Source organism: Cervus canadensis, chromosome 1 (genome assembly GCF_019320065.1).
Source record: "Cervus canadensis isolate Bull #8, Minnesota chromosome 1, ASM1932006v1, whole genome shotgun sequence".
Taxonomy (NCBI): Eukaryota; Metazoa; Chordata; class Mammalia; order Artiodactyla; family Cervidae; genus Cervus; species Cervus canadensis.
Window position 1 is genome coordinate 34,021,150 of NC_057386.1, and position 24,108 is coordinate 34,045,257.

The 24,108-nt window shown below is 55.8% G+C and overlaps 5 protein-coding genes across 6 annotated transcripts; 3 read left to right on the forward strand and 2 right to left on the reverse strand.

Annotated features, from left to right (window-relative positions):
• The first annotated feature begins 248 nt into the window (after positions 1–248).
• Positions 249–3,110, forward strand: GP1BA (glycoprotein Ib platelet subunit alpha). Its single transcript, XM_043476948.1, is given in 3 exon segments — positions 249–483; positions 720–1,898; positions 1,901–3,110. Coding segments are annotated over 3 exon segments (2,088 nt in total). The 5' UTR covers positions 249–321; the 3' UTR covers positions 2,648–3,110.
• A 1,783-nt stretch (positions 3,111–4,893) lies between these two features.
• On the reverse strand, positions 4,894–7,717 carry SLC25A11 (solute carrier family 25 member 11). The gene is made up of 8 exons (XM_043476987.1): positions 7,472–7,717; positions 6,723–6,875; positions 6,429–6,635; positions 6,152–6,242; positions 5,980–6,070; positions 5,795–5,894; positions 5,651–5,702; positions 4,894–5,521 (listed from the first exon to the last, which is right to left on the reverse strand). The coding sequence occupies exons 1-8, from the start codon at positions 7,564–7,566 to the stop codon at positions 5,366–5,368; spliced, it is 945 nt and encodes a 314-aa protein (XP_043332922.1). The 5' UTR covers positions 7,567–7,717; the 3' UTR covers positions 4,894–5,365.
• Positions 7,718–7,766: 49 nt separating this feature from the next.
• RNF167 (ring finger protein 167) lies at positions 7,767–13,067 on the forward strand. Its single transcript, XM_043476973.1, has 10 exons — positions 7,767–8,013; positions 8,147–8,646; positions 8,729–8,809; positions 9,998–10,123; positions 10,218–10,305; positions 10,482–10,572; positions 10,789–10,894; positions 11,033–11,126; positions 11,754–11,834; positions 11,913–13,067. Exons 2-10 carry the CDS (start codon positions 8,563–8,565, stop codon positions 12,209–12,211), a joined length of 1,050 nt encoding a protein of 349 aa, XP_043332908.1. The 5' UTR covers positions 7,767–8,013; positions 8,147–8,562; the 3' UTR covers positions 12,212–13,067.
• PFN1 (profilin 1) lies at positions 12,901–16,221 on the reverse strand. The gene is made up of 3 exons (XM_043477055.1): positions 15,506–16,221; positions 13,873–14,065; positions 12,901–13,251 (listed from the first exon to the last, which is right to left on the reverse strand). Exons 1-3 carry the CDS (start codon positions 15,635–15,637, stop codon positions 13,154–13,156), a joined length of 423 nt encoding a protein of 140 aa, XP_043332990.1. The 5' UTR covers positions 15,638–16,221; the 3' UTR covers positions 12,901–13,153.
• A 1,446-nt stretch (positions 16,222–17,667) lies between these two features.
• Positions 17,668–23,585, forward strand: ENO3 (enolase 3). 2 transcript variants are annotated; one of them, XM_043476962.1, is made up of 12 exons: positions 17,668–17,910; positions 19,102–19,188; positions 19,459–19,554; positions 19,935–19,993; positions 20,160–20,229; positions 20,647–20,780; positions 21,702–21,924; positions 22,017–22,214; positions 22,401–22,602; positions 23,022–23,130; positions 23,288–23,346; positions 23,433–23,585. In XM_043476962.1, the coding sequence occupies exons 1-12, from the start codon at positions 17,895–17,897 to the stop codon at positions 23,500–23,502; spliced, it is 1,323 nt and encodes a 440-aa protein (XP_043332897.1). In that variant the 5' UTR covers positions 17,668–17,894; the 3' UTR covers positions 23,503–23,585. The 2 variants fall into 2 exon arrangements, with proteins under 2 accessions (XP_043332897.1, XP_043332900.1); XM_043476965.1 differs by lacking the exon at positions 17,668–17,910 and adding an exon at positions 18,356–18,495.
• The last annotated feature ends 523 nt before the right edge of the window (positions 23,586–24,108 follow it).

Genomic DNA, 24,108 nt, shown 5'->3' on the forward strand with positions numbered 1-24,108 from the left:
AGGAAGGAGTGTCGGGTAGATGCAGAGGGTCAGAGGCACATGGCGGGAACTGAGTCCACGGAGTAGGGGATAGGTGGGAAACGGCCTAGAGGAGGGTGAGGAGGGAGAGGAAGGCCAGCGTGAAAAGTAGGCAATTCTAAGAATGCAGCTGTGAAGGGGAAATGAGGGGGGCAGCTGGAGAGGTTTTTAAAGCCTGGAAGCGAGTGGTGGTTGGAGTCCACCCCCAATCTCCCCAAGGTAGAAGGAGAGCAGGCGAGAACAGAGCCAAAAGGAGGGCTCAGGGCAAGTTGTGGAAGGATGTGATAAGGGTCTGTGTCCAGGATGGAGGCTGTTCCCGGGTCCCGGGAGCCCATATCAGGCTGCCATTTCCTCCCCATCCCTACCCCCTTCCTGCTCCTAACCAGGGCCTCCCTGGAGCTGGAAGACAGAAGGACCAAGTTACACCCTGGAAGAAGCTCTGTGTCTCTGGAGGTTCTTCTGCCGGTCTGTGAGCTGGGGCCAGGGCTCGGGGAGGCCAGGGCCTGAGGGAGGGATAACAGCCAAGGGCTGGAGCTAGTAGTTCAGGCTTTGCTGGAGAAGGGGAGGAGAGGGGAATGGAGGGAGAGAGGTGTGGGAGCTGAGTTTCTGGAATAATCCTAGAGGCTGTAGTGGGGGCCAGGGCCCGGAGGCATACTGCTGGGGGCCCGAGGGGTGCCCACTCAAGCCTCCCTTGCCCACAGGTCACCATGCCCCTCCTCCTCTTGCTGCTCCTGCTGCCAAGCCCTTCACACTCCGCCCCCATCTGTGAAGTTGGCCACAAGGACAGCCAGATAGAAGTGAACTGTGAAAATAAGGGGCTGAAGGCACCGCCTCCAAACCTGCAGGTCAACACCGCCATCCTCCACCTGGGTGAGAACCCCCTGGGCACTTTCTCCATGGAATCCGTGGTGGATCTGCCCCACCTCACTGAGCTGTTCCTGGGTAAGAGCCAGCTGACCAGCCTGCAGACAGACGCGAAACTGCCGCGGCTGGAGGTCCTGAATCTAGCGCACAATGAGCTGAGGAGCCTGCCCCAGCTGGGATGGGCACTGCCAGCTCTCTCCATCCTGGATGTGTCCTTCAACAAGCTGACCTCGCTGTCTTCTGATGCTCTGCATGGCCTGAGCCACCTCCATGAGCTCTATCTGCGTGGAAACCAGCTGAGGACTCTGCCCCCTGGGCTCCTGGTGCCCACGCCCCGCCTGAAGAAGCTCAACCTGGCTGAAAACGACTTGCAAGAGCTGCCCGCTGAGCTTCTAAAAGGGTTGGAGGAACTTGACACCCTCTATCTCCAAAACAACAGGCTGCGCACGATACCAACGGACTTCTTTGGGATGCTCCTCCTGCCTTATGCTTTTTTCCATAACAACTCCTGGTCCTGCGACTGCGGGATCCTCTATTTCAGCCGCTGGCTGCAGGACAACCCCAGCAACGTGTACGTATGGGAGGAAAATGTGGACATTAAGGCCATGACCCCCGATGTGAAGAGCGTTCAATGTGTCGATATGAATGGCACGTATGTCTACCGCTTCTCGGGGGATGGCTGCTCCATCCCTGGTGACAGGGACTACCTGGACTACGATGAATACGAAGAGGAACACAAGGTGCCTGTCAAGAGCACTGTGATCAGCCTCTCTAACCACACCATGCACTGGGACCTGCTCTATTCAGCACTGCCTACTTCGCCAGGCAGTCAAGTGTCCTCCTTGCCTCCAGCTAAGAACCTGACCATGATCCGAATTACTATAGACTCCATCACCTCCTCCAAAACTCTAAAACCCACTACTGAGCCCCCCACAACTCCAACCACCCCAGAATCCACAACCCCGACCACCCCAGAACCCACAATCCCGACCACCCCAGAGCCCCCCACCCCGACCACCCCGAGCCCACAACCCCGACCACCCCGGAGCCCACTACCCCGACCACCCCAGAACCCACAATCCTGACCACCCCAGAGCCCACTACCCCGACCACCCCGGAGCCCACTACCCCGACCACCCCGGAACCCACAATCCCGACCACCCCAGAGCCCACAACCCCGACCACCCCGGAGCCCACAACCCCGACCACCCCGGAGCCCACTACCCCGACCACCCCAGAACATGTAAGTGAGACTTTACAACCAACCATATTCTTAACCTCCACAGAATCCATTTCACTCCCCACTATCTTAGAATCCACCATAACCATCATCTCTGAAACTGACAACCTCTGGAAGGCCCAGGGATTGGCTAATTCCAGAAACAACCCTGTTCTCAGCTCTGACTCTTGCTGTCTGTTCCTGGGCTTCTATATCTTGGGTCTCCTCTGGCTCCTGGTTGCCTCTGTGATCCTCATCCTGCTGCTGTGCTGGGTCCAGCAGGTGAAGCCATGGGCCCTGGCCACGGCCACCCACACGGCGCACCTGGAACTGCAGAGGGGAAAGCAGGTGACGGTGCACCGGGCCTGGCTGCTTTTCTTCCAAGGCTTACTTCCCACTTTCCGCTCTAGCCTTTTCCTGTGGGTACGGCCTAATGGCCGCATGGGGCCTCTGCAGGCGGGTCGGCGGCCTTCAGCCCTGAGCCTGGGTCGTGGTGGGGATCTGCTGGGGACAGTGGGTGTTAGGTACTCTGGCCACAGCCTCTGAGGGTGGGTGGTTTGGGGACCCCGAGACAGAGTCTGATAGACTCTCCTATTGGGGCCTAATAGGGGGTGGGTGGGTACGGAGCACAGGGTCAAAGAGGTCTTCATTACTGTGCCTTTATCAGGAGTTTCCCCTGCACGCAGTCCCAGACCCAGCAAATCAAGGAGGAGCTGGGGGAGGGGAGGTCACCGAACAGAGCTCCCTATACTGCATGGATGGTGGGGTTCCCAGACCACTAGGTTATTACTATCACTTTGGGGAAGTTTTAGGTAAGAGCAAATAACATTGTAAAGGTGGTTCCCAAGTGTACCTGTTGAGGAAAACTTGGAAAGAGATGTGTCAACATGTGGGCCCTGAGTGTCTCTGGATGGTATAAACAGGGGTGGTTTTCTGTTCTTTTCCTCTGTTTAGCATTTTCTAGTTTTCCACCATCGTAATGTTATTTGTACAATAAACATAATTTTAAAATGAAATTTTGTTTCTTTGGGAGAGGGAAACAAGGCTGGGGTGCCTTCCCCAGCATTCCCAAGGCCCCAGTTGCCCCACCCTAGTTGCACTGCTCAGAAGCTCTGGTCCTGACCTGCACCTCCCTGGCCTGGGGTGCCTTCCTTCTCTCCTCCAGGGGTCACCAACAACCAGGCCACCGCGAGCAAGTTCCAAGTCAAGAATGAGAAGTTTCCCGGGAGCTCAGGGATGCTACTGAGGGTATCTGCCTGCAGCCCGCAGTACTAGGCCAGGTGGGTGCTTCCTGGCACCGGGGGGCACCAGAAACACAGCTCTCCTGCTCTGCCCAGGGTGGCAGGGAAGGGGAGGGGAGGGCCTGGCAGTGTGCAACATCTTGGTGGGTTTTACTGAATTACTCTCAGGTTTCCTGCTGTCAAGCCAGGAGGCAGGCAAATGGAACCCACTTCTCTTCTCCTGGTGCCATGGCTCCGCCATTCCCGTTAGCATGTTGGGTAGACTTTCTCTCCTGCCTCTAGCCCAAGCCCAGACTTGGGGTCCAGAGAATGAGAGTGAGGGCTAAGCATTTCTGGCTCCAGGGAGACCCCCTCCTTCTCCGGGTGGTGCAGGGAGAATCTTCCTAATGTGAAACCCTGACATTTCTTTTCTTGCTTTGAACTCTTCCCATGATAGAATACAGCTCTTGAGCTTGGCCACCGATGACTTCTGTGCACCAACCCACCTAACGATCCGGCTTCCCCTCTCCCAGCAAACACTTCACTGCCAGTGCTCCAGCTATTAAGACTCAGCAGAGATTCTCAGCTCCTCAGAGTTTCTCTAAGCCTTTGCTCTCAGAGGGCCAGGAGTGTTTCCCCACCCCGCTTCCCTGACCAGTCGGTTACTGTGCAGTCTCTCCTGGCCCAGACCGGCCTGGGTGCTTCATGTCACCCTGCAATGGTCTGCTGGTGACTCTGTTTCCCTGTGTCACTCTCCCCTCTGGACTTGGAACTCATTAAGGACAAGATCCAGGCTTCAAGTGTCCCTAAGCAGCTCCTGTGGCCCAGGCCAGCATGTGTGCAGAGCGGTAAGACAAGAGGCACAGGTGGGAGGGCCAGGCTGCACCACCAGGCTGTTGAGCTCAACTTCTGCTTCTACTGATGGGTTCTGCCAAGGGGACAGCTCCCAGCTGCTGCCTGCCTGTCCCCTGGCCTGGCTCCGGAGAAGCCTTCAGGCCTCAAGCACCAGGCTCTTCTTCCAACTGACCTTCCTATGTCCTTTTATGTCCCAAGAGGTTTCTAAGCTTCTTGAGGGCAGGGCCTGGTAGCCCACATCTAAAGAAACAAAGAAGGCAATCATCCTCCCCAGCCTGTGGCCCAGATCAAGTCTCCAGCAAACATCTTCCCCTTCCTAAGCCTCCAGGCTCTGGGGGCCTGACTGTGTCCACTCCATGCCCTGCCCCCACCTTCCCTCCCACCTCGAAGGTCAGCCTTCTCCTCTCAGGCTGTAATCCCTCCCTCTTCAGGCTGCAGAAGCAGTCACCAGACCTCTAAGGCTTTTCCTGGGGATTACATGAGACAACCTGGGCGTCTGCCGAGTTCTTGGGGGAGCGGCTGGGAAGCCTAGAGTTTGGGTTTTTCTCATACGTCACCTGCTACAATATGACTGATTTATATAACACTTGTATAAAAACCGTGAGTGCTCTTTCTTTAATAATTTTTCTTACAAACTCCAGTTCCTATTCTCCAGGAGCATCTGTTCATTTGCCCGGTGTCCTCCCCCTCCTGTGCCCACAACTCTCCAGATTTGGGGGTGGTACCAGCAATCCAATTTATTGATTATGTCCTCAGTGAGGTGGAGGGAGGAAGGGCCACGTCCTCCTACTGCAGACCTTTGATCATCTTGATGGCTTCTGCTCTCTCCTGTCCCTTCAGCCCTGCCTTGGTTTCCCCACTGAGAAAGGAGGGGCTTCTGCTGTCCTATGTGCCCTGAAACTAATATCCAAGGAGGCCCCAGAAATCCCCAGTGAGCTTCCAAGGTCCCCCCAAGGTATAGCCAGGGACAGAGAGAAGATGCTGATCAGGGCAAGAAGGGCAAGCTGGAGCTGGACAGGACAGACCAAAGTCTTTAACCGTAGAGCAGGGAACCACACTGTGTTGGGAAAATAAATAGAGGGGCCCAGGGTAGCAGAGTCCAGGCCCCCAGAGTTGGGGGGCACACTGACTGTAGGAGCAGGGGGTGAGACGGAGCCCCGGCGCAGCGACTCCAGGCCCCTCATCCGCCTCAGCCACTGAGGAAGAGACGCTTGTAGGCCTTGTTCATCTGCTCCAAGAAGATGAAAGTGAGGACAGTGTGGGGGCCCAGGCGGGCATAGTATGGTGTAAAGCCTTTCCATAGGCTGAAGAAGCCCTCGTAGCGGACGACCTTCACCAGCACATCCTAGACAGGAAGGCAGGCAGGGCACTGAGGCTAGGACCTGGCCTCTGGGGTCCTCTTCCTCTTACCCAGCTACCCGCCTTCTTCCCCCTTCCCCCCATGCAGCTCAAGCCCCAGGCTCTGGTTCCTCACCAGCCCATTCTTGTATTCTGGCTTCCCGTCAATCATCCGCATGTTCTGGATCCTGAAGGACAGGAGGTAGGGACATGAGGACATAAGAGGGCCTTTCCCGTCCCTCTCCAGGCCCAAGTCTATCCAGATTGTCCAGATACTCACCGGGTCTTGACAATGTCCACGGGCATGGAGGCAGCAGTGGTGACCAGGCCACTGATCATGCTGGCACAGAAGTGGCACAGGATGTTGTCAGAGAAGTAGCCTGGGGGAGGTGGAGCAGGGGGTGGCAGTCAGCTTGAAGCTGGTCCAGGCTAGCTGGGAGCTGAGGGCTCAGCTCTGGGTCTCACCTGAGTCCAGTAAAAACTGCTTGGACTGGGAGTAGGAGGCAAGCTGGGCGGCATTGACGACGACAGCCCGAGCCATGGTAGGGATGCAGCCCTGGGGTGAGGGGTGGAGGAGGAGTCAGAAATGCCCAAGACTGGACCCCAGGTCCCCCAAGTCTCCAGTACCTCTACTCACCCTCCATAGTGTGGGGACCCCTTCTTCCTGGACAATTCGAAACAGGGCATTAAATACATTTTTGTAGCCACGACGCTGGTCAACTGGAAGCCTGGTGGGAAGGCAGGGAGAGGCCAAGTTCGGGCTAGACCACTCTGCCTCCACAGGCACAAAGAAAGGGAGGCCAGAATGCTGTGAACAGGTGAATGCTGTGCCCTAGATCTAGGATAAGAAATCACTTCTTTCATTCTAGATTCCAGGGAATGGGGCTGGGGGCAGGCTCAGACCTAGAACTCACCGGCCATCAGCAGTCATGCGGATAAGAGCCACCTCAGCTGGTGTCCCCACAAAGGCACCAGTTGCACCTGCGGTCATGCCAATCACGGCCTTCAGCAGAAAGCCAGGGGGTGTACCATCAGCCCCAGTCAGGCGCTCAAACAGCACGGTATAGATACCAAGGCGAGTAGTAGTGTAGGTGGCCTGGCGCAACAGGCCAGCTGAGAGCCTGGGGGGGGAGTGAAGGGGTCAGTGCATCAAGCCAAGGTCTAGAGCTGTCAACCCACAACCCACCCCCTTCCTTTGGCCCTAGTACCCGGTGTAAATGCCCCTCAGCCCTTCTGCCCTCAGGATGCTGGTGAGGGCATGGAAGCTGGTTTTGTACTCTCGTTTCTTGGCTCCTTCTCCACTCAGCTGCATCCGGTTCTTCACCAGGTCCAAGGGCTGCACAAAAACTGTAGCTCCCATCCTGGGGGAAGACAGGGGTAGCATCAAGGGCTAGGTGTCTCAGATCTGCCAAAGTCCCTTGGAGCCCAGCAACAAGAGGTCACAAAGGGTAGGGCCTGCCATGCCATTGACTAAGTGTTCAGGAGCTGGTGGGCACGTGTACAAGAGTCTCTACTTGTATCAAGAGCAATTGGTCTTAAAATTCCAGCAGTCCAGAAGGGACCATGCAATGAAAGCATTCTACGCAGCAACAAGGGTGTCAAGCAATGACCCCAGGACTGCGTGCAGTCCAATCCAAGGAGAGGTGGGCATTCATGACCTGGGACCCCATATAGTCCAGCAGGAGCCATGCAATGACCTGAAACCCCATACAGTCCCGCAGTCAAGCAATGGGTTGGGAAACTCAAGTGGTCTGGTGGGGGTCGTGCATGCAGCCCAGAGGGGCCCTGAGATGGGTGAAAAGATCCTGGCAGCCCATCAAGGATCTTGCAATACGATGGGAACGGCACTGACCCCGTGTCAGCTCGGTTCACTGCAACACACCCAAAGAAGAACCGGGCCCGGTTCCTTGCACCCGTCCCTTCCTCCTCCTGTCCCATCCCTGGGGCCTGAGCTTACCCGGCCAGGCCCCCAAACAGGAACTTGACGGACTTAGGGGAGGTACGGGGCTTCCCGTCCATCCCAGAAGCCCCGGGACTCGCCGTCGCCGCCATCGCCACTCAATGGCCCTCGACTCGCGGTCCCGTGCGCGCGCGGCCCCGCTCGCGCCCAAGGTGACACCGCGCGCGCAACAGGGGCGAGGGCGCGCGCGCACTCCCCTCCGGCTCTCAGGTCCAGCGCTAGCTGGAAGTTGGCGCAGGCGCAGGCACGAGCGCAAAGGCGGCCGGGAGTAAGGCGGAGCTGAAGGAGGAGCTTCAAGAATGGGTGCGGGAAGGGGTGTGGCTGATTTTGGAAGCCAGCTAAGGCGCAATTTTTATCGAATTGGAATCGCGGGAAAAAGGAGAGGAAGGTATCTGAAGATCTCGCGAGATGGACTGAGCTAGGCTAGTCAGAATTAGGCGGTCTCTCGCGATACGTACAGGAAGCTGTCAGCTGGTGGAAGGGAAATGCGGTGAGGCCTCTCGCGAGACTTGAAGGTACCGCAGCGGCCAGGAGGACAGGTTTGTAAACCGGTCTGTTGCAGGGTCCTAGGCACTAGCGGGGAAACTAAGTAGTCATCTGATGCATCGGTGCTCCTTTCATCGCCACAGGCACTGCCTCCACCTCTGACCTTTCTTTTATTCGGTCTTTTAGAACCGGAAGTCCTTAGTCGTGAGCGTCCGATGCTGGAAGCGGCCTGACTTTCTTTGCCGGAAACTCTTCCAGGGGATGGGAAGACGGCCCACCTGGCCGGAAGTCCCACCCCTTTGAGCTCCCCCACCCTTCCAGAAGTTTTTCTGTCACCTGTGCTGGTCTCTGTCCCCTTTCCAGGTTTTATTCGTATACCAGAAAAGGATTATTTTTAGTCTCTCCCTCCCAGCTCCAATAGACTAGTTGGGTACCTCACTCCCCGAGTCGGAGGTCCTTCCCCGAGCCCCCATGTAGGTGGGAAGTGGGACCTGGGGGTGGTTGGACCCCTGGGATCCTGAAGGAGGGCCAGAGAGGGCGCAGAACTCCGTTTCTGTTCCTCTTACCCGGACGCGGCCCCCTCCGCCTCTCCTCCCGCTGCCATGCACCCTGCGGCCTTCCCGCTTCCTGTGGTTGTGGTCACTGTGCTGTGGGGAGCGGCCCCCAGCCGGGGGCTCATTCGAGCGGTGAGTCGGAGGGGCCAATGGGGGAAGGGCGCTGAAGGGAGAGGTTGCACACTAAAGGGCCGACACGGACTCTTGTCCGCAGATCTCGGACCACAATGCCAGCATGGACTTTGCAGACCTCCCAGCTCTCTTTGGGGCTGCTTTGAGCCAGGAGGGACTTCAGGTGATTTTCTTCCCTTTTTCCTGTTTTCTTAAATTCTCTCTCCTGGGTAGAGGTTCAGGAGCCTTTCTTGGAGCTGTTAGTGGGAAAAGTGTCAAGTTAGGAACTAAGTGCAAGAGCACGTCGAGTGTGGTGGAATCCAGAATCTGGAGGTGAAAGACAAAGTCTACTAGAACTCTGGGCCTTGGAAGGGAAACTGAAAGTGGACTAAGATAACAGGTAGGGTCTCTAGAGCCAGTTACTGCCCTTATGATCTTGACAAGTTAACTATCTCTCTGAGCCTTAATTTGTTTTACTGTAAAATAGGAAAATAATAGAACTTATCACAGGATTATTGGGAGGATTAAATTAGATAAGCAGTTTTGTAGTACTTTCTCACAGACTACCATATAGCAAGAACTCAGTTGGGCCATAAAGACCGGTATTGTTTGTAAGATGGGTAATTGGAAAATTAAAGGGAGGTGTTAAGAAATAAAATTCAACAGGAGTAAATTTTAAAGCTCTTACTGGCTTTTATTTAATGACCCATGAATCAGGCAGCATTCTACCCAGCAGATAGATCTCTGAACTATACAAAATAAAAGATTTACAGGCAGAAAGGGGTGGGACAAGGAAGTTATACCAGCAAAGATTTGTTTGTGGCAAAATCACCTTGCTTTAGGGGACAGAAGGGATCTATCAGGCAGATTACCTCACTAATGCTGACCGTGTAACCCCAGATAGACTGGTTTAAGATTCCATTCTTGGGGGAAGCTAAAATTATAATTAAGTATTGAGTTTGGTAACAGGGGGCTCAGTGCAAATACCTCCATTTGGTTTTTTTTTTCTTTTTTAAACAAGTATGTACTAGAGCAGGGAATGTGAAAAAACTTGAGAAAGTGATGTGGATGAATGGAGAATCGAATTACAGTCAGTGGGGAACTGGAAGGCCGAAGAATTAGCCAGGAGTGGGGGTACAGGTTAGCTCATGTGGGAAAGAGAGGGATGATGCAGAGTCTAGTAAAGGGCTGTCATTTGCCCAGAGTTGCATCTTCAGAAGGTTAAGAGGTAGATTTCCGACTTTAGTGCGGTTGCTCAGACCAACCCCAGGGACGAGGACGTGCGGGACGTGGGAGCCAGTACATGGTGGGACCTGTGGGGAGCAGAACCTAGGGAGATGAAATCCAACTGTTGTTTGCTTCTCTTCCCCAGGGCTTCCTTGTGGAGGCTCACCCAGACAATGCCTGCAGCCCCATTGCCCCACCACCCCCAGCCCCGGTCAACGGGTCAGTCTTTATTGCACTGCTTCGAAGATTCGACTGCAACTTTGACCTCAAGGTTGCTGAATGTGGTGCGGGAGCTGGGAGGGTGAGCACCAGGAACGAAAGGTGGCAACACCCATGACTGTTTATCGTCTGCCTTTTCTCCCTAGGTCTTGAATGCTCAGAAGGCTGGGTATGGTGCAGCTGTGGTACACAATGTGAATTCCAATGAACTTCTGAACATGGTGTGGAATAGTGGTAAGGCTGGACAGCTGTGTTTTCAGTAGAGCTTAGACTGAGAGGATGGCAGGAGGGGTGGAGCCTTAGGGAAGTCAGTGCTTTGGGTGGGATGGGGCAAGAGAGTCAAATGCCAGGGTTACCAAAGGATTTGTGTGGCAGCTTGGGTTCCCAGTGTAATGCCCTCATCCCTGCAGAGGAAATCCAGCAGCAGATCTGGATCCCATCTGTGTTTATTGGGGAGAGGAGCTCCGAGTACCTGCGTGCCCTCTTTGTCTACGAGAAGGGGTAGGACCTGTCCCTCCTTCCTACTCTTCCTTCAGCACTTCCATGCCAACCTGGAGCCCAAGCCTGTGCCCCAACCATTCAGCCTCAGGCCCATCATACTCTTCCTCTTGGTACTTTCTCCCCCATCCTCACACACCCTGTCCAGAGCCAGTTACTTTGTCCTGCTTCTTTGTCCTTTTGCCTTTCTTGTCCTGATATCGGTCTTCCTTTTTCCAGGGCTCGGGTGCTTCTGGTCCCAGACAATAGCTTCCCCTTGGGCTATTACCTCATCCCTTTCACAGGGATTGTGGGACTGCTGGTTTTGGCCATGGGAGCAGTGATGGTGAGTAGCTCAGGGAGCAAAATGGGAAGAGTCAAGGCCTTTAAAGCCAGATTGGCTCTGGGGTTGCAAGACAGGGATGGTTTGTACTGGATTGTCCAGATTTGTTCTAAGACTGATCCATCCACTCCCTTTCACCAGATAGTTCGTTGCATCCAGCATAGGAAACGACTCCAGCGAAATCGACTGACCAAAGAGCAGCTGAAACAGATCCCTACACATGACTATCAGAAGGGTGAGGAGGGTTGAGAAGAGCAGGCCTTTCCCACCACTTACCTGGTTCTGAAGGAGTTGAAGCCCAGGAGATGAGGGGCAGAGAGGCAGGGAGATGTCAGTCTGAGATGCTATCTTTCCTTTTTTTACCCGTACATTAAAGGACAGGACAGGTTTAGAGCAGGAGGTGGAAAGCAAAGATGATTAAATGGAATAGTTGGGGGGAGGGGGGAAGATGGAGGACCTTGCTCGTAAGAGAAGAGGATAAAGCAGAAAAATGGAAGGAGTGGGGAAGATGCTGCCGGAGAAGGAAGACACAGGTAAGAAGGGGCTGGGTCTTCAGGCCTGGAGCCTCCAATGCCCTTATAAGGCTATGACAGAAGCCCCACCCCATTTCCTCTCCTCCCACTATCTCTCCACTCACACCAACCCCCAGAAAACCCACTTCCCTTCTTACCTCTGCTTCTCTTTGCATGTGCCTTCTAACCCCAGATTCCTCATGTTCCACCCTGCTCGTCTTAACTCTTCCTCTGGCTCTTTAGAACCAGAAAAAAATAACTTTTGCAGGTTTAGCACAGGCCTCCCAGAGTGACTTCCTGTGGGCCCTGGTTCAGAATGGCTCTGTAAAAAGACTTTCTTCTTCCACTAGGAGACCAGTATGATGTGTGTGCCATCTGCCTGGATGAATATGAGGATGGGGACAAGCTGAGGGTACTCCCCTGTGCTCACGGTGAGGCCCTCACTTCCTGTGCCCATGCCCCCAGGCCCCCAGTAGGCATCAGGTGCTTCACCTCACTCCTCTTGGCAGCTTATCACAGCCGCTGTGTGGACCCCTGGCTCACTCAAACCCGGAAGACCTGCCCCATCTGCAAGCAGCCTGTGCATCGGGGTCCTGGGGATGATGAGCAGGAGGAAGAAACCCAGGGGCAAGAGGGTGATGAGGAAGGGGAGCCAAGGGACCAGCCTGCCTCAGAACGGACCCCTCTTCTGGGCTCCAGCCCCACACCTCCCTCCTCATTTGGCTCTCTAGCTCCAGCACCCCTTGTCTTTCCTGGGTCTTCAACAGACCCCTCGCCCTCTACCTCTTCAGCTGCCATCCTGGTTTAATACTCCCCTCCGCACCACCTCTGATGACCTATTTGCACAGCCCCTCTTCCTCTCTTGTCTTCTACTTTTCAGGGATAGGAGATACTTCCACCCCAGATTTCTCCTCTTATCCAGCTCCATCCTTTTGAAGGGGTTGGGGGTACAAAGGGACAGGGTCTTCACTTACTGGGTTAATAAAATTGTTTTTGTGGACTAAGGAAGGGTGAGATCATTCTCACACAGGGAAATGTATCATCCTTTGGGGAACTGCCCCTTTCTGCCATACAGGGGCAAGGGTGTGCGGGGAGGAGAGGCTAACCTGCCGTCTTGGGGACAGCCCCAGTAGGCATCTGTTGTGACTCAGAGAGGGAGAGCCCCACCCACACATGAGGATGACTCAACTGGCCCTGCCTTGCCCGCAGGCCTGGACCCATTCTCTGGTCTGAATGGCTCTATTCCATTATCCACCAATTCAGCTAGCACACTGGGGACCTAGGGCTGGATATGTTATTGTGAAAGGCCTGGCCAATCTGGCCAGGCAGGGCTGAAGCAGATGTTTAGTCCTGGACATGAAAGCAAGAAGCTCAAAATCTTAAGACTTTGTAGTGCCCTCAACCCTCCTGCTGCTTCTAACCCCAAGCCAGGATAAAGGAGGCAGGTCACAAGAGCTGTCCTCCATCCTGACACCCAGGCTACAACCACACAGCACCTTGTTAGTAGAATCTTTTTTATTCAGAAAAAAAACCCAAAAAACAAAAAAATTGTCCAACCACACACAGGAGGGGTATGGGTTGGGGGCAGGGGGTGTCTGTCCATCTAGCCCGGGCCCCCAGCCCATGTGGTTTTGGCAGCAATAAGGGGTGTGGGGTAATGGCCCCAAAAATAAAAATGGTGTATGTATGTGTGTGGGAAGGAGAGGGGTGCAAAAGCAGTGGGGAGTGGTGAGGGGAGGGCCAGACGAGGTCAGTACTGGGAACGCCGCAGGTGAGAAGCCATTTCATAACATTTCTTGTTGATCATACCGCCGTGGACACCTTCTTTGCCCATCAGCAGGACTAGCGCTGGAGGAAAGAGAAAGGAGGCTAGGACCCAGGTGTCACCACCCCACCCCCTGCCAGCTGTTCAGCAGCTGTCTAACCCTGGGGGCTGTAACCCAACCTCATCTCTCCCAACCCCCCACACACAGGCAGGCTGTCAGTCACCCTGAAACAATAGGTCTTTTCAAAAGGGGAAAATCAAGCTTAAAGGCTGGAAAGGAGCACAGTAAAATTTAGGGGTCAAAGGCTCCCAGACTGTTGACTCCTGTGTTCAGGCTAGAAATGGCTGTGGATAAGCCGGCCACCTCTTAAGTTTTCACAAAAGAGCTCAAAAGACAAGAGCTGAATGTTGACTTATGATGAACCTTTTACCTCCTCCAAGAAAACAGGGAGTTTCTCCTCTGAAAATGCTCAAGGTAAGAAGGAACTTAAGAGGTAATACAGTTCAACTTCTTTATACTGTATGGTGAGGAACTGAGACAGAACTAGAGGAACAATTCAGTGCCCCAGCATCCAGCACGCTGGGAGTAGAAACCTGGTTTGATCCTTTTCATACTAAGTGATCCACACAGAAGAACCCAAAAGATTAACAAAAGGAGGTACGTTAGGGATTTTGGAGCTAGAGAAAGGGTAAGAAAAACTCACTCTTGGCAGTCATGGTGACAGTGATATTGAAGGTTGGGGCTCCACCGGTGCTCTTGGTACGAAGATCCATGGTAAATTCTCCGTCCTGCAGCAGTGAGTCCCGGATCACAGAACATTTCTGGCCCCCAAGCGTTAGCCCGTTCACGAAAAAACTTGACCGGTCTTTGCCAACCAGTATACCGACCTCAGCAGGCTGAAAAGGGAACCACACACCCAGCAAGTCAGTCAATACACCAGAGTTCCCACCTGCCTCCATTTCTCAAGGAAGCCAAACCCCCTGGAGCGAGAAGTGTATGTTATGTGCTTCATACACATTCGTGAAATTTGAGAAACTCAGGATTGTTGGAAGTGCACAAAACCATGATCTTGAAACCTAGAGAATGTTAACAGGAAGGGACAACATAGTCCTCTGACTCAGATGTCTATTTAGATGTCGTTTAATCGGGAAAGCAAACCCATTAAATAAATGGGGCCAAAAACCAGTTAAGAGAATGGAGTGGAGCGCCTTGGATGCTCAGAACTCTCCTTCAGGAAAAGCAGAAGCGAAGAGGGGAAGGGAGGGGGCGGGCAAAGCAGGAGAAGCAACTTTGCCCTTATTTGGTCAAAGGTTCTGCAGGAGTTGTTAGGGGCCCGGACGCCTGGGTCTCTAAGTAACCTAGAGTTTAGGTTCAGGTAGTTATGCTCTTAAGATGAGGAAGCAAATGCCTGGGGGCATTCAGGGAAAGTTGTAGAACTTTTGGAGGGGGCCTGGGGCTAGACCCGACAAGCCAGCTCTCGGGTCTAGATACCCCGGGGAACGTATCTTCCCCTCCCCCTTACACCCCAAATCCCCACATCCGGTCCCCTCCCGCCCGGAAATCCCCTTCCCCCCCTTTAGAACTTCCGCTCCCCCTCCCCACTTCCGGGCAGTGTGGACAGGGGAGGTGGTGATGGGGACAGCAGTAGTCATCCCTTCTTCCTTCACTTATACTGTCCTAGAACTTCTCACAAAGTTCCCCTGCTCCAGGCCCTGCCGGATGGCGGGAAGGGAGGGCGAGGGGACACCCGGGACTGGTCTCACAGGAATGCTGAGTCCGACGTGCCGACTGGCCGGGAGGGGGGCGTCGTGTGGCGCCCTAACCCTCTCTATCGGAGTTGGGAGGGGCAGGGAACCCACGGAGGTCGAGCCAGGGACCCAGACCATGCGACTGGGGCTCCCTCCCGCATCAGAGGAACAATGGTGGAAGGGGCGCGAGCTGGCGGCCGGAAGTGGAGCTAGGGGTCCAGGGGTCCCCAAGTCCCTTCTCAATCAAAATCCCGGGTAGAAACTACGGCGCGTGCCCAACCCGCCCTGGAGGAGGCGGAAGTGGGCCGCCGCACCGGGCGGCGCACCCTCCCCGCCCTGTGCCCCGGATGTAACGCCCCGTCGCGGAAAGCGGGGCGGCGGGCGGGCTGGGCGCCGCCGCCCGGGGCGGAGGACTCAGGGGGCCATAGAGGGGCCCGCTCACGTGCAGCCGCCATTCGCGCCACTTCCAGGGCAAGGACCGGGTCACGGCCTTCCGCCGCCCTCCGCAGACCGCGCCCGCCCCCACCCGAGTCCCTCCCTCAGGTCCAAGCCTGGCCAGTCCCCAGGACCGTGCAGGCCTCTCAGTACCGTGATGTTGACGAAGGTCTTGCCGGGGACGGCGGCCCAGACGGAGGGCGAGTCCTTATAGCCCACGATGGCTGCGTCCTGACAGGTCCCGTCCGCCATGAGGTTGTCGATGTAGGCGTTCCACCCGGCCATGGCGCTGCTATTGGGGCTGCTCTCGGGGCTGCTGCTGGGGCCGCGGGCTGGGCTCGGGCTGGCGGGCGGGGGAAGACGAAGAGCTTGGGGCACGCGCTGCCGTCCGGACCGCGGCTCTGCTAGCTGTGCAGCAGCCCTCGCACCGCCACTTCCTGCTCCTCCCCACCCCCCTAGATTTTTATTTGCAAAGGGCGGTGGGGGCGGGGCCTGCTCCCCACTCCCTCTCTCCCTCCCCTCGCCTGCCCAGATACCGAACTTTGCAAATGCAATTTAAAAAATCCCTCCCCCTATTGCAAAATTTGCAGAGTTTGGTGGAAAGCGAGGCAAAAAGGATGGGGGTGGGTGGGGATGAGTTAAGGTTAGGGCCCGCTCCACTCCGCCTAAACTATCAGACTTTAGTGGAGGGAAAGGGAGTGAGCCAGAGGGAAGAAGGAAAGTGAAAGAAGTAAGAAATAGCAAACTGCAAATTTAGCAAATTAAGGAGGATTCGGGTAACTCAGGGTTAAACAGAACGACTCCCCCTTCCCCCACCTCTGCCGGAGGCAGGAACGGCGGGCGGCGGCGGGGCGCGTGCGCCCGCGCCTGCGCCGGGGCTGGGAGGGAAAGCGCGTGGGGCGGTTGGGGCAGGCGGCGGGCTTCGCGGGCGCGCGCCAGGGCGCGCCAAGCGGGACGGATTTGGACCCTCGGCGAAGGCAGGCAGGCCGGGGACGTGTCTCCCGCCGGGCGGAAGGGGCGGAGGCGAGGCGTGGCGTGTGCCTGGCCGCTTCTGCCCTCTTGATTTTATTTAATCAAGAAATAAAGCAGTAAAGGGAAATTTGACCAAATACCCCCGGCCGTCTTCAGAATTGAAGGCACCCACCAGGGACATTTCTGTCCCCAGCATCTGCCCGGGCGGCACAAGCTGCACTCACTGGCGCCCACCTCGACTCCAGGGGGTTGTGTCTCACTGGATCAGCTCCAGCCTCATTCCTCACTCCATGTCCCAGCCCTGCCCGAACCCCGGTCAGCAGTTTGGGTCACCGGCTGTGCCCCTTGGCCCGTGTCTGCAGAGGTCATTGAGCACCGTGGGGCCAGACGGGCGGGCCTATTTTCCAAGGCGGAAGAATACTAAGCGGTTTCTCAAGATGCAACTTTTTCAAGAGGGGGAATGTCCCTTCAACTTTGACCTTTTGGTTTTTTTTTTTTTTTTCCCCCTCCTTTTTCAGTAAAACTTAGGCTAAGAACTTGTCTGCGATGAGTTCGCTCGCTGTCCACCGGGAAGCGGGTGGGGCAGGACCCGGAGTCCGGCTTAGGTGACTCTAGTTCGCGCTGGCCGCCGGGGCCGCTGAGGGGCTTGGCCGCTTCCGGTCCCTCGGGGGAGGGGCGCCTCCCGGGCGCGAAGGGGCTTCGTTTCCCTCCGGTCCTCCGCAGCGGGCGCGGCCACTCGGAACCCCCGGAGCACCCGACGCCCCCCGAACCGGTGTTCCTCGACAGCCGCCGCGGCTGAGTCACTGGCCAGCTCGGGCGGGGCCGCAGGCGGGCACGTGGCGGCGCTCCCCGCCCGCCATCCTGACCTCTGGCCTACCGCACCCCCTACCCCAGGGTGGAAATCTCCCGAGAGGGAGCGGCCAGAGATAAGGGGCGGGGGGTGGCGAGGGGGCTGGGAGACACACCGCGGGGCAGGGCGGGGAGGGGAGCTCGGGAAGAGAGCTTGGGTGTGAGTCACCCGGCGCCGGCGGCTACGGCGCCGGCAGACTAGGTCTCACGAGTCCGGGGCGAAGAGCCGAGAAGCCGGTGACCCTCGCCCGCCGGCCGGCCAGCCGACTGGAAACCCGCAAGCCCTCCGCTCCCGGCCGGGGCTGCAGCCAAAGTCAGGGCTGACCTTACTCCCGCCGCACCCGCTGAGACGGAGAGAATCACAGAGTGCAGAGACCCACTTCCCCGCCACGCTAGAGGCCCACCCGACTGACCCCCGGCGGTCAGACACTCAGAAAAGGGCACTTCACCTTCTGTCCATTCATTTTTTGGGGGTCACTTTTGATTCAGCACCATTCATTGATGGGCTGGGATCACGCCCTAAAGCGCCCGCGGTCGCGATCGGTGGAGAAAGGGCTTCTGACTGACAGCTTCCACGCAGGCGATAAGTGCTGTCCCAGCGCTATCAGCAGGGCGCCGCGCCAACTCCTAGGGCCTGTCTAAATTCGTCTGCCTTCCCCCTCCCCCACTCCCCTCGCCGGCCGGGAGAGGGTAGGATGGGGTGGAGCGGAGAGAGGCCGCCATGAGGACCCTGAGAGGTGAGACCCTCTCGCCTTCTGAGTGGGCAGTTCAATTTAGAGCTCTGCTTTCGGCCGGAACCCCCTCCCCAGCTCCCACTGAGGATAGAGACAGTCCCCCGCCCACCAAGTGAGCTGTGGATGTCACTCTTGCAGCCCCTCTTCCAGGCCCCCTCCCCAGCCCCGTAGGGCTCAGGTTACCCTTGGCCTTTCCTAAAGGGCACTAGTTCCTCTTTAACCTTTGCAAAAGAGGAATACAATCCTGACACGGGGAGAGACCCCCCCACCCCCTCATTCTGAAGCCCCTCTCCTCTTTCTCCCCAGGAATGGAATTAAAAATAAGGACTTTTATTGGAGAAGAGAGAAAGGAGGGGATAGTCATTGACCTTTTGGGAAGGGGGTAGGTGCCTAGGGCCAAAGGCTTCTGCTTTAGGCTGTAGTGGGCACTTGGATGCCAGCCCAGCTTCAGGGGGAGGATGGAGAGGGGGAGAGGCGGGGCTGGCTGGGGCACAGGGTGGCTCCAGGATAAATGCCCGGCCTGAGAGGGGGTGAGCTGACACTGTCCCAGCTGCCACCTAGACTCAGAGCCCAGCGAAGACATCCCAGGTCTGGTGAATCTTCCAGCCCCAGGGGATGGGGGTGGTAAAGGATGAGGGCTGTGCTGGCCTGGGGGAAATGTCAGCTTGTGCTTAAGAATCCTGGAGGGATTGGAGCACACAGGATGGGGGTACCCAAGGATAGGAAAATGAGACTGTGAAGGGAGGCAGACAGAGATGACGGAGAAGGGGAGTTAGAGTTGGAGTCAGGTGGTGGAATTTGGGGCCCCCAAGGATTTGGAGAAGGCTGAGGATCAGGAAAAGTGACGTAGAGTAACAGGAGAGGCTTTGAAGGCTAGGAAGCCATGGAGAACAGAGTATTTGGCCAGGGGGTGGAGGGAGAAGGCATAATGCAGCTTTGTGGGAGATGGGGTTTAGCAAGTGGTGGAGTTTTAAAAAGAGAGGCCCCGTATTCTGAGGATGGGAGGGTGGAACAGGAGCTGTTCTGAGTGGGGGAGGGGGCTGCGCCTGCCACTTTGGTCTGTGACCTTTTTGTGGGGTATTTTTAGCTCCAGCACCTGCCTCCTTGGGGTGGGGAAGACTCTTAAAGGGCAAGGGATTTGGGGTTCCTTAAGGGATCAGCTGTCCATACTCATTCACACCTCTCACCCTGCAGCCATGGCCATGCAGAAAATCTTTGCCCGGGAAATCCTGGACTCCAGGGGCAACCCCACTGTGGAGGTGGACCTGCACACGGCCAAGGGTAACCCAGGGCCATTGAATTGGTTTACCTGGGAAGACCCCCAACTCCATCTGCCTTTGCCCCCCAGCTGCATGCTACATCCACTCTTTTTTCTGGAATCCCCTTCTCCAGACTTCTCTCCAGGCCTTGCTCTTCCAGCTTGACTCCGCCCCCACCCCACCGCCCCACCCCACAGCGAGGAGCCATGGTCTCTCTCCACTGCCCCCTGTCCCCTCGGCCCTTTGGAGGTAAATGGGACTCTCTGTGATCTTTCAATTCCTCCCACCCCAGGCCGATTCCGAGCAGCTGTGCCCAGTGGCGCTTCCACAGGTATCTATGAAGCTCTGGAACTAAGAGATGGAGATAAATCTCGCTACCTGGGGAAAGGTGAGGAAAGACCAAGGCTGGAGGAGCCATATGTGAGGGGGGTTTCAGAATGTGGCATGTGATGTGTGCATAAGGTAGAGAAGGGGTCCCCAAACTCCAGGGCATGGACTGGTATCTCTTGTCAGATCACTGGCAACATTAGATTAGAGATAAAGTGCACAATAAATAGAATGCACTTGGAAACCATATGGAAACCATCCCTTACCCCCACCCCATGCCTGGTACATGCAAAAACTGTCTTCCATGATATTGGTCCCTGGGGCCAAAAAGGTTGGGCATTGGAAGAGAAAGGGGAACTGAAAGTTCTCCAGGAGCTGGGGGCCACGGGAAGAGACCTGATTGCATAGGTCTCTTGAACCCCTGCTCTGCGGCCTCTCCAGGGGTCCTGAAAGCTGTGGAACACATCAACAAGACCCTTGGCCCCGCGCTGCTGGAAAAGGCAAGTAGAACACGCACTCCTTCACCTACTGCCTCATCCCCAGAAGCTCAGGCTTGGCCAACCAAGCCTTCTGCCCCGATACCTGCATGTCTTTTTCCTCTAGCTCACATCCTGACTCCTGAGAAATCTAACCTCTGCTCTCCCCTCCTCAAACTTGCCCTTCCAGAAACTAAGTGTGGTGGATCAAGAAAAAGTTGACAAATTTATGATTGAGCTGGATGGGACAGAGAATAAATGTGAGTGAAGGGCTAGGGACAGGGGATGGGCTGTGGGGGCTGGTGGGGGGCGGGGGTGAACTGCCAGGGCGGGACAGGGGAGGACTGTGGCCTAAGGTCTGGTTAGGATTATTTCTGCATCCCGCATTTTGGGGCACAGTGTAACTGGCGGGATTTGTACTCATCTCCCAGGCATTTCCTGATGCCTGCCCCATGCCAGGCTTGGGCCGGTCTGTGGACACAGACGTGAAGTTGACAAGTTTCCCTAGGGTGGGGGATCTTGGGGCCCGGTGGGATGGGGAAGACATCTGTTAACTTACTCAGTGCCCAGTGGTTTGGAGCTCTGGATTCTTTCTGGGGTGACCAGAGGGGACATTCTGGGAGACAGCCCTAAACCCTGTGGGTGGAGCACTCACAGTTTATACTTGCTTCCTCCAGCCAAGTTTGGGGCCAATGCCATCCTGGGCGTGTCCCTGGCCGTGTGTAAGGCTGGAGCAGCTGAGAAGGGGGTGCCGCTCTACCGACACATTGCAGATCTCGCGGGGAACCCAGAGCTGATCCTCCCAGTCCCCGTGAGTGCAGCCACCCGGCCACATCCCACAGGCACACCATCCATCGGGGGAGGGCAGGGGCAGCCCCCAGAAAACCCACCTTCCAGACCCAGCTTCCAAGAAACAGTTTCCTGAAATGGAACCTCTCCTACTGCCGCCCAGCCCTCCCCTTTCCCACAATCCAAACCTTCCCTTCAACCTCTGTCTGCTTCTTTCCCTAGATGTAACTGGCTCCTTCACATTCCAATCCCAGGCTTAGTTACTCCAGTTTTTCATTCTGCTGTGCCCCAACCCCAGATCGGATGGAGAGCTTCTTCATGGCAAAGATCTGGGCATTTTATTTTTGTGTCTTCTTTAATGCTTATGAAACCAAATTTGCTATTTATGGAAACCCTTTGACTTTAATCACAACAATAATGTTACCATTTATTGTTACTTACTAGGCAGACTGTATAAGAGCCTGAGCTCTGGAGACAAGCTGCTGGGTTCGAATCCTGGTTTTGTCTCTTACCTAGTTGTGTGACTTCTGGCAAGTTTATTGAACCTCTCTGAGCCTCAGTTTCCTCATCTGTAAAGTGAAGGATAATAAACTGTAGCTAGTTACAGGGTGGTTTAGAGAATGAAATGAGCCAATAAAATATACGTAAAGAACTTAGAGCAGTGCCTGGCCTGTAGTAAGTGCCATGTCAGTGTTAGGTGCACATGCTAAGAAGGGTACATCCAACTTCTCTTAATTTTCCACCTAAGATCCTGCAGGTAAGCAGGTGATATCCCCATTTTATGAAAATGAGGGCAGAGGCTCTGAGGAGTAAAATTATTCATCCTAGACCAGCCAGTAAGTAGGGGATCCAGGATTCCATGTTGACTTCACCTTCCCCACCCCAATCCCTTCTTGATTCCTGGAAACTGGCCCAAGTTCTGAGCACCCTCTCCCTGTCTCAGGCCTTCAACGTGATCAACGGGGGCTCCCATGCTGGAAACAAGCTGGCCATGCAGGAGTTCATGATCCTGCCTGTGGGGGCCAGCTCCTTCAAGGAAGCCATGCGCATCGGGGCTGAGGTCTACCACCACCTCAAGGGGGTCATCAAAGCCAAGTACGGGAAGGATGCCACCAATGTGGGTGATGAGGGCGGCTTTGCACCCAACATCCTGGAGAACAATGAAGGTCAGTGTGAGCACCTGGGGGGGCAAGGCCCCTGGGGTCCCCATGGAGATGGGGTGCACTGGAGCCTCAAGTCCTCCCTTGCCCTCTCCCAGCCCTGGAGCTGCTGAAGACGGCCATCCAGGCAGCTGGTTACCCCGACAAAGTGGTGATTGGCATGGATGTAGCAGCATCTGAGTTCTATCGCAACGGGAAGTACGATCTCGACTTCAAGTCACCTGATGACCCCGCTCGACACATCAGTGGGGAGAAGCTGGGTGAACTGTACAAGAACTTCATCAAGAACTACCCTGGTGAGACCCGGGCTTCCAGTGCTCCTGCCCAAGTCCCCAGCAGCTGCCCAGCACACCGGCCTCGGCCCCTCCGCTGCCACCACCTCAGTCCCTCTCATCCTTAGCCCCACTGCAATTTTCTGACCCATTACCCCTTTGTGAGGCCCTTCTGACCTTTAACCCGACTCTGCTCCCCTCCCCCACCAGTGGTGTCCATTGAGGATCCTTTTGACCAGGATGACTGGGCTACCTGGACCTCGTTCCTCTCGGGGGTCAACATCCAGATCGTGGGGGATGACCTCACAGTCACCAACCCCAAAAGGATTGCCCAGGCTGTGGAGAAGAAGGCCTGCAACTGCCTGCTGCTGAAGGTCAACCAGATTGGCTCGGTGACTGAATCCATCCAGGCGTGAGTGCCTCCTGGACCAGGGCATCATGGCCTCCCTCCACCCAGCTCTACCCTCTCCATCTACCCTTTTGTCCACTAACTCCAGGTCTGACTCTCTCTTGGCTCCTGACCCACCCCACCCTCTCAACCTCAAACCTTTGACTAACTCCTGACCTGACCCTGGAACTTTGTCATTGTCACCCTGCCTCAACCCGTCCCCACCCCTGCCATCCCCATCTCCCAGATTCTGCTTCTTCCCACCAGCATCTCAGGAATCCAAATTCAAGATCAGGTATCTCCCCTTCTCTCTTTCCCCAAGAACTTTACCCTCCCCACACATCTCCCACCCCCCAAAATAAAAGGGGTAAGGCCCCACTCAGCCCCTGGCTTTCACCCTGAGGAAGTCCCACCAGGTCTTATCAAGTGTCCTCTCCACCCAGCTGCAAACTGGCTCAGTCTAACGGCTGGGGGGTGATGGTGAGCCACCGCTCCGGAGAGACCGAGGACACCTTCATCGCCGACCTCGTGGTGGGGCTCTGCACAGGACAGGTACTCCTGTGCCCCCCTTTGCCCAGTGTCTTGAGTTTTCTTGGGGTCCCTGGCCTCCTGCCCCAGAGTTGAATGCCACCACAGGTTGCTCCCTCGGGGCTAGGTGCAATCCCTTCTCTCTAATCTCTTGCAACTCCTGTAATTCTTCTCTCTTCAGATCAAGACTGGTGCCCCCTGCCGCTCAGAGCGTCTGGCCAAATACAACCAGCTCATGAGGTACTGTGGGCACAGTGGGCCTGGGCATCTGGAGCTGAGGGCTTTTGGGTTGGAATACCACAGCCCTGACCATGTCTGCCTTCCAGGATTGAGGAGGCTCTTGGGGACAAGGCTGTCTTTGCTGGACGCAAATTCCGTAACCCGAAGGCCAAGTGAGAGGTTGGAGGCCCCAGGAGTGCACAGGACAGACCTGGGCCTTCAAGCCCTTCCCTCTGAAATAAAACACTGGTGCCAACCAAGGCAGTGGCCTGCTTGTTTATGGGAAGGGGGAGAGGAGATGCTGGTCCCTGAGCTGGATCAGACAGGAGGTGGAGAGGTAGGGGCAGGAGGGGTGAGTGGACATGGAATCCACTGCGACAAGGAGGAAGTGAGGGACTGGTCAGAGAGGAAGTTGGGCTGGATGTAGAACCATTACCCTCACATTATGGAAGGAGGCAGGGGAAAGCCGGTGTATTATGGGAAATGAAGCTGAAGAGGAACTGACAGAAACATTGAACCAGCTCCAGAGAGGTGGAGGACCAAGGTCTGACATCACCACGAGGGGGAAGCTGGATCAGATCTGCCCGGAAATGGAAATTTACAGGGTCTGCAGAGGGCACTGCAGTGCTGAGGTCTGAGTGCTCGTCCTTATGAAATTAAGGTACTTGGTGAGGATGGTCATGGAAACCAAAGCAGCTACATTTCCATGGAGCCTCGAGGATGGGAAACTATTCTCAATATTTAACATACATTGACCTGTGCAATCTTTGAAACAGTCCTATC